The 17,653-nt window shown below is 33.5% G+C and overlaps 1 protein-coding gene across 1 annotated transcript; it reads right to left on the reverse strand.

Annotated features, from left to right (window-relative positions):
- Window positions 1-887: 887 nt before the first annotated feature.
- On the reverse strand, window positions 888-3,779 carry LOC146946045 (guanine nucleotide-binding protein subunit gamma 3-like). Its single transcript, XM_085744282.1, has 5 exons — window positions 3,431-3,779; window positions 1,868-1,920; window positions 1,703-1,747; window positions 1,581-1,625; window positions 888-1,340 (listed from the first exon to the last, which is right to left on the reverse strand). The coding sequence occupies exons 1-5, from the start codon at window positions 3,581-3,583 to the stop codon at window positions 1,019-1,021; spliced, it is 618 nt and encodes a 205-aa protein (XP_085600408.1). The 5' UTR covers window positions 3,584-3,779; the 3' UTR covers window positions 888-1,018.
- Window positions 3,780-17,653: the final 13,874 nt, after the last annotated feature.

The raw sequence follows: 17,653 nt of genomic DNA on the forward strand, positions 1-17,653 counted from the left end.
CTGCGAGACATGTTCGTTTGTGCGAATTAGCCTTTACTTTGGATGGCTCAAATAGGGACCTCAGAACGTCCGAAATCTATGGGGGCGGGTGTTGTGCCAGTTTGGTTATGTCCAAACCATCCCCAGGCGGGACCTCGCAGTGTTGTGCGTAGTGCCTTGATCATGTGCTAAGAGCACATGATTTGGGTCTGCCTGCTTCGACTGGTCTAGACATAGCGACTAAATACATCAGGTGGTTTTCTGCCATTTCACATTCATACATCATAACTTCGCATGATGATGTTCATATCCCAAGGCCACATGAGGAGGAGGCCCGTGATGTGATTGTTGTCGGGGAGCATGGAGACCAGCAGTGGCTAGACATGACCGAACGGTTGAGGCGCATCAGAACCATGCCTTAAGCATCATGGTCGATCAATGATGTAATGGATTTGAACAAATTTTTATTTATAATTTTGTTTGAATATTTTGATGTAACCTATGAATATTGGTACTACTTTGTTTAATCTAAATTTAATTTGTATTGTTTCATATGGTTTAAATTTTTTGCTTAAAATCAGTTTGTCCGCATGTTTATATCTACACGGGTTAGTCATTTTGTTAAAGAAAAGGTGTCAGCTAAACAACACAAATTATGTGATCATGTGTCTATGTTGACACGGTTAAGATTATATAATTTGAAATATTTATTCAAGTTTTGGATACACACTATAATTTGCCTATAAAATGGTCTTGGGGGTGGGTGGGTTTGACAAAATTCGGACTTTATACTCTGAAAGTGTTTGGATTCTTGTTTCCAATTATCAAATCCAAAACATGGTTAGGATTGTATAATTCGAGCAAAGAGTTTTTTGGGGTAAAGAATAGGATGCGTGAGAAACATAGAGTGGCAAAAGTAATAGTCTTATAGATAAATAAAATGAACAAAAGCTTATATATATTTGACCATACAGTGAACTCATTTTAATAAACAAAAACAAAATTAGATAAACCAATGAAATATAAGAAATTAAAATCCTTAACATTTTGTACAAGAGCCACAAGGACGAACTTTTGGAAAACTAGGACAAGTGCAAGAGCAAGAGCATTTGCAATCACAGCAAGATGGAAAAGGCCAACGAAAATTGCAACCTGGTAGAATACAACAACAGTTGTTGCAACCACAAAACTCTTTACAACAATGTGATTTTTTATCAAAGCAGCAACACCAATTTGATAAGGAGCATTTAGTAGATGAAAGACAACTACTACATTTGCAATTTTGTTTGCAATCACAACACCCGGAGAAGCAATCACAACACCTACAGCAGATCCAAGATAAGTTCAAACACCGCATCCGACTGCACAAAAAAACCACTTGTTAAGAGTCTCGTATTTGATGAAACATAGTCTGACAAAAAAATTTCAATTGTTGAACCTAGATCCTCTATAACTGCAGTACTACGGTGCAACAGGTGTAGCGACTATACAGCTGCTGCACCATACCGCAGCCGTAGAGGATTCGGTCCCCAAATTTCCACTCAAGCATAGTAGCTGTGACTTTTGATACATAAAATCCAGTAACAATGTAAAAATCGTACCACAGCCACTTCCATAAGCGACATGTCTTGCGGTTCTTTTTGGTCCTGCATGAAAGAGAAAAGACATAAGAATCATGATTTCTTTAAAACTAACAAAGATAGACTAGAACATAATTTCTTACGTTGGTAACAGAGGATCTGAGTTTGCCATCACAAAATCTGCAATCCTGTAATGTTGTTCCATTAAATTAAATAATGGACATATCTAGAGCAATAATTAAATATTTTGATGAATTTATTTAGCTTCATAATCTAAAGGACACAAGAAATTCTACAAATAAACATACTCTTTGCAGCATTTTGAAGCTGGTTGCAAACCTTCAGAAGATTTTAACTCTTCCTGTGAGATAAAAAGTTGTTAGTCAATTTTGTTTTGCAATAGAAGAGATAACTCCCTCCGATCACATTTATAAACAAATATTACTTTTTTAAATTCATTGAGACTAATGAATTTGGACTATAATATAGTCCCCATATATCAATTATTTAATGAATTTAAAAAAGAAATAGTTGCTTATAAATGTCATCAGATGGAGTATTAAACTAGGTTCAACTGTGTCGGAACAACCTTAATGCATTGTGTCTAGTGGCATGACTCCAACAAATGTGGTTTCATAATTCAATCACTCTATTTTCTTAAATTATTATCTCTATCTATGTGTCGCTATTAGAGTCATGTCATATGTCAATGTTTGTGTCTGCGCTTCATAGTCATTTTTGGGCAGCTTCTTTACTCAAATAAGCAGAGTTCCAGAACAAGATTTATTAATTCCAAGTTGATTTCAACTTTTTTCCCTACACACACTTGAAAAGTTTATCTAAAGTAACTTTTAGTGTTTTTCTTGATATAATCAAACTTTATGCCATTGCATAACCATATAGTAGTAAGATTTACAACCTAGAAAAGAGAGTCCTTCAGTTGGCAATTGAGGTACACAATTTTTAAGATTTTGCAGAAATTTTACTTTTTACTACCTCTATGCTTCAATGCTTAATAAATGCTAGCAGCTGGCTAACTCCTCAAATTGACAACTACAATTGTGAAAACTATTGAATGTTGATAAGGAAACGGTAAGAAAGTACCCTCAGAAACCAAAACATCACTAGAAGAAGTAATCAATTAAATCACAATCTATAAAGTGTCAAAATCATGCAAAAATTAGAAAAACAATCACAATCATGCATTTAAAATGTTCAAAGCCTATCTATTCATGAATCACATTACATCAGTCAGTATAGCACGGATACGGACACGACACGGACACTGACATGCCGACACAGCTAATAATTTGAAAATATCACGTGTGTAATTACAAGTGTCGGTGTCGGACACTTCCGAGAAGTGTTTGTGCTTCATAGCAGTATACTTATTACTCATCACAGTCAAAGTTTGCTCTTTAGATCACAAAATGCAAAGTCACAATCACCAACTAAACAATGTACCAATAACTATAATCATAGTAAGACTTCCTTCATAAAAGAAATTCTATATAATAAAAATATGTAAGAATTTAATTTATATATACACCGACAGTGTAAAATTTAGTGCATGTCACAATTGTTGGATCACTATAATGATTTGAGTTTAGTTGTATCTACTTTAAAAGTCATACAAAAGTTGATATGTGATCGGTTGACAGTGTAAAATGTTTTACGAAGACGATGTATCATGTATCAAAATGAATCTCAATATTTAACATGTTTTTTTATCATGTGTATATTCAAAATGATGGTTTCTATCCAAAAATTTAAAAATTAAGTCTTTAAATTTCATTTTAGTTGCTCAAAACAGTGAATGCATATAAATTTATCAGAACAATTAAGAAGGGTACATGAGCTAAAAAACTAACCTCAAAAAAACTTATCTCTCTTTCAAGCATTTGAACTTTGGCCATTTCACGGCGCTTTCCATACAAATCAGGGTACTCTGGTGGTGCTTTAGGAGATGGAAGTGGAAGAGACATAACATTAGAAGAAGGTTCTCTTGTAGGAGTAGTAACCATGATGATGTTTTCTATGAATTGAAGTTTGCAAATGAAACGAGAAAGAAACAAGAGAGATCAAGATATGAGTAGAAGATGGTAATAGAAGAAGAACGATTCATGGTTGTTGTAGTTGCTGAAGAAGTGAGTAATAAGTGTATGTAATGTAATGGTAAGGGACAAAGCAGAAGAGGCACATTAGTTTAGGTGTTTTGAATGCCACATGAAATGAAATGACTGTGGCAGAGACAGTAAATAGTGGTTCTGACAAGGGATATTTAATTAGGATTCAGAAAGAGTATTAAAAGAAGGGTTATACTAATTTAAAGACATTTGTTAATGATTTAAAAGAAAAAAAAATTATACTTTCAAAAAAAAATTATAATTTTTATGTAGAAAAAAAATTATAAGTTTTATGGGAAAAAAAAGAAGGGTTATACTAATTTAATGACATTTGTTAACGATTTAAAAGAAAAAATAATATGTCCTTTCAAAAATAATAATAATATGTAAGTTTTATGTAAAATAAAAAATTTGTATTGTTTAAAAGATTTTTCTATCCCTTATTTAATGTTTGTCTTTTTAATATTTTTTTTGTGTATTTAATGTTTCATAATTTTTTGTAACGGTATATGTGTAAAAATAATTAATAATTACATCAGTTTTGATGTTTTCATGTTTTTTTTCTTATATTAAGACAGGAGAGAATCTATCTTTGTTAGCATTTTAAATTTTATTTTTAATCTCCGTAAAAAAAATTCAGCAAATTTCGATCCTTTAAATATTTTCAATCACGACTTTTGATCTATATTTTTAAATCAATATGTGTCTACTTTTCGCATTTTTTTAATGAACTTTTACAAAGATATTTAAAATATTAATAGAATCTCTGCCACAAAATTTAAGATTATCTTAATAAAATATGAATTTTAAGTGCTAAAAACTTAAAAATTTATATTTAATTTGTCCATTGTTAAAAAAAAATTGTGAAAGAAACTTCTATAAATTACTAAACATTGATGAAAAATAAAATCAAAATGATGAAGGAAACTCATGAGTTTACTTAAAAGCATAAAGCATAAGTCGTGACGAAAAAAACATTAAGAAAATGACCAAAACTTGCTGAAATATTTTAGAAGGGTGAAAAACAAAAGTTAAGATATCTATAGAGAACAAAAATTTACTTAACTCTATAAAAATTATAAATTGAGTTTAACACATTTTAACGCTAAAATCATCCACATACTTCACGCAAATATTTTTCGCATTCAAGAAGATTCAAACTAAAACAACATTTATAACTTTTTTTCAATAATCTTTAAAAAAAATAAAAAATGCCATCACATTACTAAATAGTTCACCTAACAAATTATTTATTATACATAAAATAAGAAAAAAGCTAACAAGTATTCTAAGAAACTACGACAACGTTTATGTAATTATGATTTTTACATGTATTTAAGTTGTATTTTCAAGAAAAAAAATCTTTTTATAAATTTTTCAAACAATATCTTTAAAACACTACTATAAAACAATACAGATAGTGATGGTGAGATGGAGGAGTAACATTTTCAACTTTAAAAGAATTGGTGTTTGTGTGTGAATATATTAGGGTCATGTTAACTTGTGCCTTAAGGGCACATGTTAAGAAATTAAAAATGGAAATAAAAAGTAACTTTTGTTTTGAAAAGACAAAATTTCAAACTTTTAATATATTAAATGCACAATTTTCAAGAAAAAATTTCTATGTTTAGTTTCTAAACTTGTACCCCAAAGGCACAAGTTAACATTTTCCATATATTAAATATATTAAAGGCGCAACATAAAGGGGCTGTTTGGTATCAAAGAAACATTTTCCGTATGGGAGTTTTTGCTGGGGGAAAGCGACAGTGGTATTGGTAGAGGATCAACTGGTTTTGTTTTGTTTCGGTGGTTTTTTGGTGTTGACGCAGGGGTATGCATGTGTTTCGTCAAATGTATATTCTTGCGTCATTACTCTTGGGGTTGGTCCTTTAGTTTATGGGTGGTTTTTAAAGGGGTTTTTGTTCGAGCCTGGTGATTGTATGGCAACCGATTTCCCCTTATTGTATTTTTTTTCCACCCGAGCTTATTAGTGCTTCTCGCACGGGCTTGTCGGTTAATAATATTTTGCCGTTTCAAAAAAAAAAAAAAGGAAAGATTGTATGAGGATGAAAAGATGGCTGATAGTGCTTCTTTCCATAGTTTGGATTAAAATGTCAGCAGGGAAAGAAAGTTACTTTTTGGTGGGCCCCACGTGCAAAAACAATCCCCTCCATTTTGTGAAGAAAGTGGGATGAAAGGGTGTTTTACAATGAAAAGACATAAACACCCATATTTTTTATTTCCGACTCCATCATTTTGGTCCCACTTTTATTATAATTTTTTTTGGCTATTTTTGTCTTTTTACAAACATTCTCATCTTTCTTTCCTTACACTTTCTTTTCACTATCACTCATACCAAACAACCAAAAAATCATCTCTCTTTCCACTCTCTTTCCACTCACTTTCATTCCTTAAACATTCTTTCCTTTTACTTTCTTTCCTTTTTGCATCCAAACAAAGCCAAAATGGGGAAGTAGGAAGTGAAAGGGGCCATAAATGTAGAGAGAAAGGGAGTCATTATTGCACGAGGGGGCTACAAGGAAGTGAAAGGAGAATCTTATGTGAGTATACTGGGTGAGATCTAGAAAACAAAATTGTTCATAAATACATAATTAATAAATGCAACCGAATATGCTAGCTCTGTCTTACATATAGGTGTAGGATTCATTTCATTAACTCTTACTGAGAGAGTTGTTCAGATAGTAGTTTCTTAATCAAGAGGTTTGCTAAGAATATTTCACTTATTTGTTTGATTGACTAATTTAACAAGTTATAGCTGAAAAGATTAAGAGTCAATTTCTTTTAGATTTTTAAAAATCATTTCCTATAGATAATTTGAATATCACTCTTTCAAAAGTTTTCTGAAATAAATATGTATTGTATATGTATAGGATACTGCTAACAAGTTAGTAATTCCAATATCCTTGAATTAACATTCAAGTTAAAAACTTTGCATATATGGAACAAAATAGTTTTCCATCAATATGATTGAAGAAACATAGACATCTGAAATTATAATTTATCTCCTATTAAAATCATTTTCTTCAAGAGTTAATCAAAATAGTTATTTCATTTTCAACATAAAATTTATTTTGATAAAAAATAAGTTTTGAGAAAAACACGCACAAAAAGAACTAAAACCTAATAAAGAAGTTTTAGAAAATCTAAAAGAAATGAGCACTAAATAATTAAAAGTTGTAGTTTGTTTCCTATCACGCTTCTAAAAATATAAGTGGGTCTAAGTTAAAAACTTCTACAAGAATTTGCTAGATATACAACCACTCATTTTTTATATGAGTATGTTTGCAAGTAATAATGAAAAATTTGTTAATACACTTATATATACATTATGCTAAAATACTCCTTCATACAAATTATGGTTGTTTTTAAGCATTCATTAATGCTCAAAGGAGTTTAGCATTGGATATAACAATAAATCAGGGTGACATGAAGAAGGTTTAAGGTACCAAACAAATGTCTCGTGGGTGTGATAATATAACTAATAGTATGTAGAGAACGACCTCACTTTCCATCAAAAATAATAATCGACATTAGCACATATATGAAATAGTTATGGTAGAAAGTGGAAAATATTTGACTCAAATTCTCACTAGTTATGTTATACATAGTTAAGATGGTAAAGTTTCTGAGTATCTTCTACAACAAGCTTCAATAGTTATTATGTTGTTGAACTTCAGAAGTAAGCTAGCCCTCTGTTGTTAATAGTAGGAATAATTCTTTGACACTAAAACAAATTTTTTGAAATATTTGAAATAGAAAAGGTTGTTTAATTCATGTAAAAACAACGAGCATAGTTACGAGTTAGCAAACATTAAAAGTAAAGAATTATTAGATGGAGTCACCAAAAACATGATTGAAATCTAAAACTAACTCAAAATAAAAATATATGGGTTAGCTCTAGAGCTGTCAAAACAAGCTACCCGGCCCGTGACGGGTTAGCCCATGTCGGGCTCGGGATTTTTTGGCCGAGCCAAAAAGGCCCGGATGATAAATGGGCTAAAATATAGTTGTCCAAGCCCGGCCCTTTGCGGGCCACGGGTTTTTGGGCCAGCCCAATTAATAAAAAAATTTAATTTTAAAAATAAAAATAACTTAAAATTATTCACACCACATAAATTTTTTTTTGACAACCCCACATAGAATTTTTAAAATTATGACATTACGACACTTAAAAATATAAATATCGTAAGCTACCTTTTGGTTCCGAAGAACAACAGAATTCCATTACTCATTAGGCAATGTTAATCATTGCCATAGTAAACTTCACCATACTGTGAAAATTGTCATAACTTACACTATTTAGATTAAATAGTAAATTCAATCCAAATGGCAAACTTTGCTTTGTTGTGCATTATCAGCTTTCTCTTTTCAAGCCGTGTTTGTGTTATAAATCTAATATTTAGCCTTCATATTTATGATTTTGGAATGGCCTTGGACAGTATCACAAAAAAAGGATAAACTTTGGCCTTAAGACAAAACAAAACAGTGTCGTGGGTAATTAAATAAAAAAATAATTAGTGATTAACAAAAATAGTCGGGCTTTCGGGCTATTCGGTGCCCGGACGGGCTAGCCCGCCACGGGCTCAGGCTAAAAAGCCCTCGTACTATTCGGGCTCAAATTTGATTGTCCAAGCCCTTCATTTTTCAGGCTTTCTAGGGCCGTCTCGGTAGGCCCGACCCATTTTGACAGCTCTAGTTAGCTCCCATTCAACGTGTGTTTAGTGTCTTGGGGTTCAAAGATATGTCTATGTTGTGCTCAGAAGCCCTAAACCTTCAGGCTCCTCGTCGTATGTTTCATATTCTTCTTCTTCATCAAGTTTTGACCACTCTGATTCTTCAGAACTCCTTTCTATGTAATCTTAGATCCCGGGCCATTCCTCGGACCTTTCCAAGGCTTGAATTCTTCAGTTGGAGGAGTTACCCTATAACACTCGTAGTATCCATTCAACCTTATTTTTGCTCTAAGTCAACCAAAGCTTTGGAGGTTTAAAGGAATGAACTTCCTAGGATCATCAAACATTGTTCATAGTCGCCCACCTTAAGGACAATCACATCAAACAGAAACTCAAAGTTGCCAATTCTCACCATTATGTATTTAACCATACCTTCAGGGGGTGTTGTAGACCCATTTCAAGGCCAACCTCTACCTTGCATGATTGCAGCTTCAATCTTCCAATTCACTCAAGAGTAGTTAATGGCATGAGGTTTCCGTTGAATCCTAGGTCGCAAAAAGCTTCTCTTATATACATGTACCTCGCCATGACAGGACCTTTCAAACAACTTGGATCTTTTTCGTGTTGTGGAACTTGCAAGTCAAAAACAACACAAAATTTTTTCTGTTATATAAACAAACTCTTTATCTAATGGTTTTGCTTCAAGTTTCAGGATCTCTTTGAAGAAATTTGATTCAACAGGGATTTTTCTCAAGCATCTCCTTGATTGGGATATTGAATTTAAATCTCTTTAAGATTTTGATCAGTTGTTGAAAATTCTCTTCATCTTCGGTGTTTCATCTTCCTTAGCCGTCTATTTACCTTTGATTGACTTCACTCCCATTATTGGTATCTATTATCAGAATTACCTCTTATGGTCAAAACAGTCTTTTTCTTGAGTTTTTTACTTCATTAGAATCTTCCCCATTTTCACTAGGATCCACTTTTTCGCTTACCTTTACGATGAAAGCTTCTTCTTTGCTTTCCTCTGCAATTGGATCCTCTTATTTTTTAAAACTATCACTTTCATATTCCTTTTTTACTCGTCTCTTTCTCCACCTGGAATCCCTCTTTTTTTGAAGAATTGGGGTGCAATTTCTTGGAGTTCACGTTGTTTTGAGAGAATCTCCTTCATGAACTTTGTATATACACGATTTTGTTTAAGAGAGGCCACAAAAAAGATAGTGACTTTTATACCATTCATAAAATTCAAGGGTACTTTCATTTACCTCTCATTTTCACATTCCTTCTTTGGTAGCTCGTATTGTACCACTGCAGGAATTGGTTGACTTAATGTTTCTCCCGTCTTACTTCCTTGCCTTTGGCTAGCTACCTTCCACCTATTTTCTTGACCTTGTGTACCCATCACACCATCTTGCACATCTCGCTCCTTGAATTGTGAAATGTATTACCATGTGATCTGAATGGTAGGCAAGACGCGTGGTTCAGATTCGGAGATGTTATTAGTTCTAATAGGGGAGCGAATTGATGTATATGTGTGGTGATTTTAATGTCATCTGTTTAGCTAAAGAACATATCAGTAGAACATCAATTTATAAGCATGAATATCACTCTTTTTTCAACTTGTTCATCGATGATAACATTTATCTGATATTCCTATGTGTCGTAGGCGCTTCACTTGGTATCAGGGTGACGACCTTTCTATGAGTCACCTTGATAGATTTATTTTATAAGAGGAATGATGCAAGCAATGGCCCAATTGTGTTCAATCTTCTTTTCCTAGAGGTTTATCTGACCATTGCAACATCTTTTTAACTGTTGATGAGGAGAATTAGGTTCCTCGCCCTTAATGCATGCTTAAATGTTGGGCAGATCTTCCGGGTTAAAAATAGGACTTGTTGCACTCGCTTCACGTGGAAGGTTAGGGAGGACTTGTGCTTAGGGAGAAGCTTAAAAAAACAAATATGGTCAAAAGATTTGGCACTAACATCATTATCAAAACTGGGAAGGTCGTATCAGTGAGGATCGTAACTCTACGTTGGACGCTCAGAGGAGGATGTTGACCTTGAGGCTGAAGAGTTATAGGAATTTCACTCCTTAACTTCCTACTTGTTTACTTTATCAAAATCAAATACCACCAAACAATGGCAACATTTCAAATTGATTTGGTTAAAAGAGGATGATGCTAATTCAAAACAAAATCATGGCATCACTTCCTCTTGTCACTGTTCGAATGCTTTTTTTTTTCTCTATTCGTAAATAGAGAGCAATGGGAGTGGGTGGTAGGTTTCCATGTAGCAGTTTTTAATCATGTTGCCAATCACTTTCGGTTTGGTTATGCAAACCTCCCATGAATTGACAATCTCACTTTTAATTCTTTGAATCTTTTACAAAATGGATAATTAATTAAACTTTTCATCCATTAGGAGGTCTGTGTGATTGTAAAATAGGTGGTGTGTGATTGTGATTTTTTCATCAAGGAATTTTGGGTTGTATTAAAAGATGATTTTATGTTATTCATATCATAATTCAATTATAACGGCAAATTGCCAAGAGGTATCAATAGCACTTTTATAGCTCTTATTCTAAAAGTGTCCACAAAGGCTTGCGGACGTCGATTTCCATGGTAGGCAACATGTACAAAGTTATTTCAAAAGGTCTTATGTAACAGATTGAGTAAAGTTATAGGAAGTGTAATTTCAGAATATCAGTCAACATTTATTCATGGAAGACAGATCCTAGATGGAATTCTTAGAGATAATGAGGTAATGGACGACGCCCGGAGGTTAAAAAAGGAGTTATTGTTATTCAAACTTGATTTTGAGAAAGATTTTGATTCGGTTGATTGGAAAGATTTAGAAACAGTTATGGTTAAAATGAATTTTCCTAGCTACCCTTTGGCGGAAGTTGATCATGGAATGTGTTACTACAGCTTCAGCTTATATTTTGGTTAACAGGACTCCAACCAATGAGTTTAAATTTGAAATAGGGCTACAACAAGGTGACCCTCTGTCACCTTTTCTATTCTTAATAGCAGCTAAAGGAATTAATCTTTTGATGAAAGCAACTACGGAGGCTGGCGTCTTTAGTGGGTACTTAGTTAGTCGTTTAGACAACATCTCAATATCTTACTTACAAGTTGCAGATAACATTTTACTGTTGGGAGACAAGAGTTAGGCTAATGTTCGATCCCTGAAAGTTGTTCTTATTCTTTTTTAGGTAATCTCAGGCCTTAAGGTTAATTTCAATAAGAGTATGTATGTTAGTCTTAATGTGGCCGCTTCTTGGTTGGTTGAGGCTGCCTCTATTTTGAATTGTAAAAATGAGCACATCCATTTCCTTTATTTGGGGCATCCTATTGGTGGTGATTCCTATAAGCTAAATTTCTTGCAACTTTTCCTTGTATTAAATCTAGTTGTTGAGTTATAATGGTATAAATCTATCCTTGGGTGGTCGGCTGGTTCTTCTGAAGTCTATCTTGTTCTCTCTTTCAGTTTACTTTCTTTCCTTCTTCAAGGCGCCCACAAGTATCATTTCCTCTATGGAAACTATTATTACTTTTATTTTTTTGGGGGTGAGGATGTTAGGAAAATCCCTTGGATAAAATGGGATATTGTTTGCTCTAATAAGGAGAAAGGATGGTTGAGGGATTAGGCGGTTAAGGGAATTCAAAATGGCTCTGTTAGAAAAATAGTGGTGGAGGTTGAAAAAGGAGTGTGATAGTTTGTGGTTTAGAGTGTTGTCAGCATGGTTTAGGGAGGTTGGCCTCTTTTTACATGAGAGTGGGTGAGGGGTTAAGTGTGGTAAAGCAACTTAGTAAGTATTGGTCTCATGGTGTTGATACAAATGTAGGAAATTGGATTGATGATAATTCTGTGTGCGAGTTCGGAGAGCATAATTTAACATTATTCTTGTGGGATCCTTGGATGGAACGTGTAGCTTTGAAGGATAAGTTTAATTGCCTTTTTGAGCTTTATGATAGCCATATTGCTATCAGGGCTTAGATGGAGCATTTAGGGTGGGGGTGAGGGTGGAGAGGCTGGGAAGTGGCGTAAGAGATTATGGACTTGGGAGGAGGAGCAACAGAGGAAGTGTAATGCTCTGTTGAACTCTGTTATTTTGCAGGATGACGTTAATGACAGATGGTCGTGGAATTCAGAGTCTTAAAAAAATGATTTTGTTAATAATATTGCTTATAATTTTCTTCAACAAGTCAACATATCCCTGCAGATGACAACCTTGTGTTTTAGCATAAATAAGTTCCTCTGAAAGTCAATCTTTTTGTGTGGCGTCTCCTTCTCTACCGCCTTCCAATGAAAGACAATTTGTTCAAAAGATGGGCGAATCCGGCTACTTCTATATATTGTGTGGGAGGGTGTGGAAATCTGGAGGATGTGTCTCATACTTTTCTCCACTGCAACTATTTTCCTTGTAATCTGGACTGTTGTTTATGATTGGTTAGGCTTTGTTATGGTTACTTTGTATCGTGTTTCAGATCATTTAACTCAGTTCGGTTCATTGGGAGGTTTTTCTAAGCGCAAACACGACATTATTCAATTAATTTGGTTTTCTATATTTTGGGTTTTATGGAAAGAAAGAAATTCTAGAATATTCAATAATAAAATAATAATATCCACCACTTGCTAGATAACATAAAAGCGCAATCTTAAGGCTGACTGAAAGCGAAACACATCAACTTTGCTTTTGACTACCACATGTGGTAACTAAATCCTCTTAATTTTTTGTAATAGTTCTCTTTGATTTCTTTTTAGTGTATCATACATGTATATGATGTAACATTACTTTGATCTTTGCTTCTCTCTAGCACTCCTTGTGTGAGGTGAGGTAAGTAAAAACGGTTGATTATTATAATTTCATTTTAGCTTATTCAATAAAAAACTCTATAGTTAACCACTTTTTGGTCAAATTTTATATCCGATAAAATTATTCTTAACAATGCAATTCTTTTTAAAATTAAATCTAAATTAACTATATTTTAATTGAATAATTTTCAACTAAAATTTTTCTCCGAACATTCTAATATATTTTTTTCAAATTAAAATATAAAAAAAATTAAAGGTAAATTTTTAATAATAAAGTGTGATAAAAGATGTGTGTATGAAAAAAATAATAGAAAAATGAACCCTTTTTCCGTTTATTTACCGAGTATCTCTGTACGCATTGTGACCGTAGATAGAACTACAATAGATGATAAAACCCTCCATTAAAAGATTTAACACCATTTTTATCACTCAATCAAACAGTGATCTCTAATTAAGCTTGAAGAAAGTCTTACTATACCAAGTGCTTTTGATCCGCTTTACATTATAAGGGAATTGTTTATAAGTATTTTAAAGACACTTTTTAAAGTTGTTAAATAGTAAACTTTTGTAAAAATGTATATATTATATTCAAAAATTTAAATGAAGAGTGCTCTATGTAAGGATCAATGTTCAAATTCCAGACACTACTTATTCGCTTTAAAAAGTGAATTCTAACACAAGATTACATAAAAAAACAAAGATATTTAAGTTTTTAATCAATAATTTTTTAACTTAAAATCCATGAAGAGTGTAAGTTTTTTTTTTACCTTACGAAGACTCATGCTATAAAGGGAGAGAAAAGGTGCAAGTGTGCACGTACGAACCCAATTAAGCAAAGGTGGTGGATTTTTTAAGGCCAAATACCTCCATGTGTCCTTTAAGTTTCACGTTTGTTTCAGATAGGTCCTTTAAGTTTTTAAGGTGTCAGATAGGTCCTTTAAGTTTTTAAGGTTTCAGATATGTCCTTAACGGAGGTTGATAGAAGGACCTATCTGAAACAAACTCGAAACTTAAAGGACCTATCTGAAGCCTTAGAAACTTAAAGGACCTATCTGACATCTTAGAAACTTAAAGGACCTATCTGAAACAAACGTGAAACTTAAATGACCCAGGGAGGTATTTGACCATTTTTTAATATAAACTTTTGGTGGAGATTTGAGGTTTGTTTATTGAGTGAAGAGGGTCCCTGTCAGAATATATATATATTTTTTGTAACATGTCAGTTATTTATAATTTAGAAAATAGAGTTTTGTATTGTTCAGTGGCGCAAGCAAGGTCTGGGGCTGAGGAGTAAGGGGATTTGCAAAGAGGAGAAGCGAAAAACACGATGGAAATGCCTCAGACCGGTATAGCACGTGACCGCTTCAGAGAGATTGAAACGACGAATTAACCCTGACTTTGAGGAAAATATAATATGAGGAAAATACAGAGCACCAACGTTAAACTTTTTTCTTGTCTTCGTAAAAAATTATTTTGTTTAAGATAAAGAAGATTCATTGAACAAACGGAACTCCAACTCTTAGATTGATTTGGTTTGCAAAGGATGATTTCTGAACCCGCCATTTGGTTTGGATGTTTGTGTCTATCAAAATACACTATCCGAAAAATGTTTTTTCAATGGTATAATTTTAAGTAAAATACATAATTTGAAAGCACCCATCCGATAAATGGAATAATAATCATTTATTCATAAGGGCAAAACCAACGTATCCACGTTCAATGCTCTACGAATTGGACGTGTCACACCAAAAATAGGTACACACTCACTTTCCAAGAAATCTCCTCAAAACTCATTGGAACCTTATTAACTTGAGCGTTAGGGTGTCTTTTCAAGTACACACCATGTATTGATGAAGGATTGACTCTAACCACCGTGAATCCTCACAACGGTTGATTCGCACCACCATCAACCGACTCTTATGTTCTACGACCAGAACATTGGCACCATCTGTTTCAACGAATTTTTGATAACTTCGTTTCCCGAAATCTCTCTACTATTTAACTACTATAAGAATGGTTGAAATTAACACATGAACAAAGAAATCACTTATTTTGAGACATTGGCTAACATCGTGGTTTGAGATTCTCATTGACTGTGTAACACGCCTTCCATAATCATTTCCCATTTGTCGGTGATCCTCACTGCGACGGCACCATCACCTGCTAAACCTTTGGAAGAACGCGTGCTACCGTTTATCGACACAACCAATGCACGTGAAGAAATTCTAAATGATGAGTCAACGAATTAGCGCATGTTTGCGTTAGCGATTGTTTGGAAGACTTTTACCATCAGATTCGACAAAAGGTTCAAATGCATTGAGAGTGGAATCAACAATTTGCTTGGGTGAAAAATGTATAACTATGACCAATCATCATCACACCTCGAGCACCATCAAGTTTCGCCCCACCAGAACATACTACAAATGAACTAACAGATCAACGTGTCCACATTTAGAGCGCTTTAGGTCACCAACAACACTACGATCAATCTCGATACGATGATCGCCATCGGAAAAAACAAAAACGTTGAACAAGAAAAAGGAACTCCAGAAGCAATGAAGTTAGTGACGCCTCAAAATGGCAAAACAATATTCAACCTTCAAAGTTGCGACTTAGGAAGCAAGACACACCATCACTCACCTCCAAGAAAGAAATGATGGTATGTTCCAACATCTCCAGAATACTATGATCAAGAACAAAATTTGTTTTAAAATGGAATGTTTTCTAAAAGGATCATGTTGGAGCCGCTACTCTGGGCGTTTAGGAAACCGCCCATTATAGAAACATACGATGGAGTGACTGATCCAAACGACCACTTAAAAAACGTGGACAAATCATGATCTTCAGATGAGCAACTAGACCGACTAAGTGTTACCTAATTAGGCTAACTTAAAGAAAGGGTCATAAATTTGTTCGAAAGGCTTCCCTGACACTCCGTTGAATCATGGTAGAATCTTAAAAAGGAGTTCACAACATGCTTCACGGCCTCCCAAAAATGAGTTGGGATTCTCTCCATTTAGTGTCCTCTTCATTTCTTTCATTTGGAGAGATAAAAGACACAATGAAGTTTATAAAAATATATAAATAATTAATAGTGGTGGGACCCACTTAATGGTAGGATCCATTATATATTTTGTTGTTGTCTATCTCTCACCAAATGACATTATCCATTTGTTTCAAGTAAATGGACCCCTTCACCCAAAAAAAAAAATGCCTAATAAGTATCAAAATATATCATGCTAACTTCCGTAACACAAAACCAAGATAGGGAGATAAATTTATCAATAGGGAGAGAGCTATGTCACTGGAAATCATCTATATTGTTGGGAGGGATTAGGTATAGTTTTTATGAATTTGATGTAGATAGGTTAATTATATATAAAACCTAGCTGTATAGTATGCATTTTTCTTGAAAATTTAGCAAAGTTATGCATAAAATTATAGCATATACTAAAGTGCTCAGTGTTAAATTGGTTTGTATCTCATCCCAAAAGCTAGTTCAAAAGATGAGGGTACTCAAGCATATTTATACATTCAACCATCCGGTAACCTAATCAATAATGGAACAAATAACAAACTATAAGCAACTTCAAAACCAACTTCAACACCCACCCTCACACCTAGCGTAGACCTGAGTCAAATTCCTACAATGCAATCCTTAACCTGACTGTTGTACTATGTTAAATAGGTTTGAATCTTATCCCAAAAGTTAACTCAAAGGATGAGAGTAGTCAAACATATTTATGCACTTAACAACCCAAAAACCTAAACAATATGAGACAAATAACAAACTACAAACAACTTCTAACATTCATAAAACATAAAAGCAGAGACAAATATCGATCAAATCAGAAATTCGTATAGGCCAACCAGTTATTTATAATCTAACAAATGCAATTCTACATTACGATATAACATAGACTCTGATATATTACATAACATTACAAAGGAATTTAAATTAATGTAACTCTTCCTTCTCTACATACATACAAGTGTATCTCACCAAGAACCTATTACATCAATAAATAAACAATATTTTTTTTATAGTGTCAGATAGCAATACTCCATCCGTTTCAAAATGAGTGTCATTTTAGCTAAATAAAATTGTTTCAAAATGAATGTCACTTTCAGTTTTCAATGCACTATTGATTACTTTTTTCCAATAGTACCCCTTAATTATTACTATGCACACTACTTCCAAAGTACAACATTTTGGGAAATGCACCAATAGTTAACAAGACAATTTTAGTAAAAGTGGCATGTCTATAGACAACATTATTGCATTTCTTAATATGTGTGTAACAACTTAAAACGACACTCATTTTAAAACGGATGAAGTATTTAGTAACATGAGGTTATCAAATCGATAATTAAAATAAGACGAAAATCAATAGCCATGAGTTCTCTACTTTTTTAAGATTCATTGTTCTTTCGTCTGTTAGCCGCGTTTC

The sequence above is a fragment of the Medicago sativa genome, chromosome 2, assembly GCF_051527215.1.
Source record: "Medicago sativa cultivar Bolivia chromosome 2, Bolivia_mono, whole genome shotgun sequence".
Lineage (NCBI taxonomy): Eukaryota > Viridiplantae > Streptophyta > Magnoliopsida > Fabales > Fabaceae > Medicago > Medicago sativa.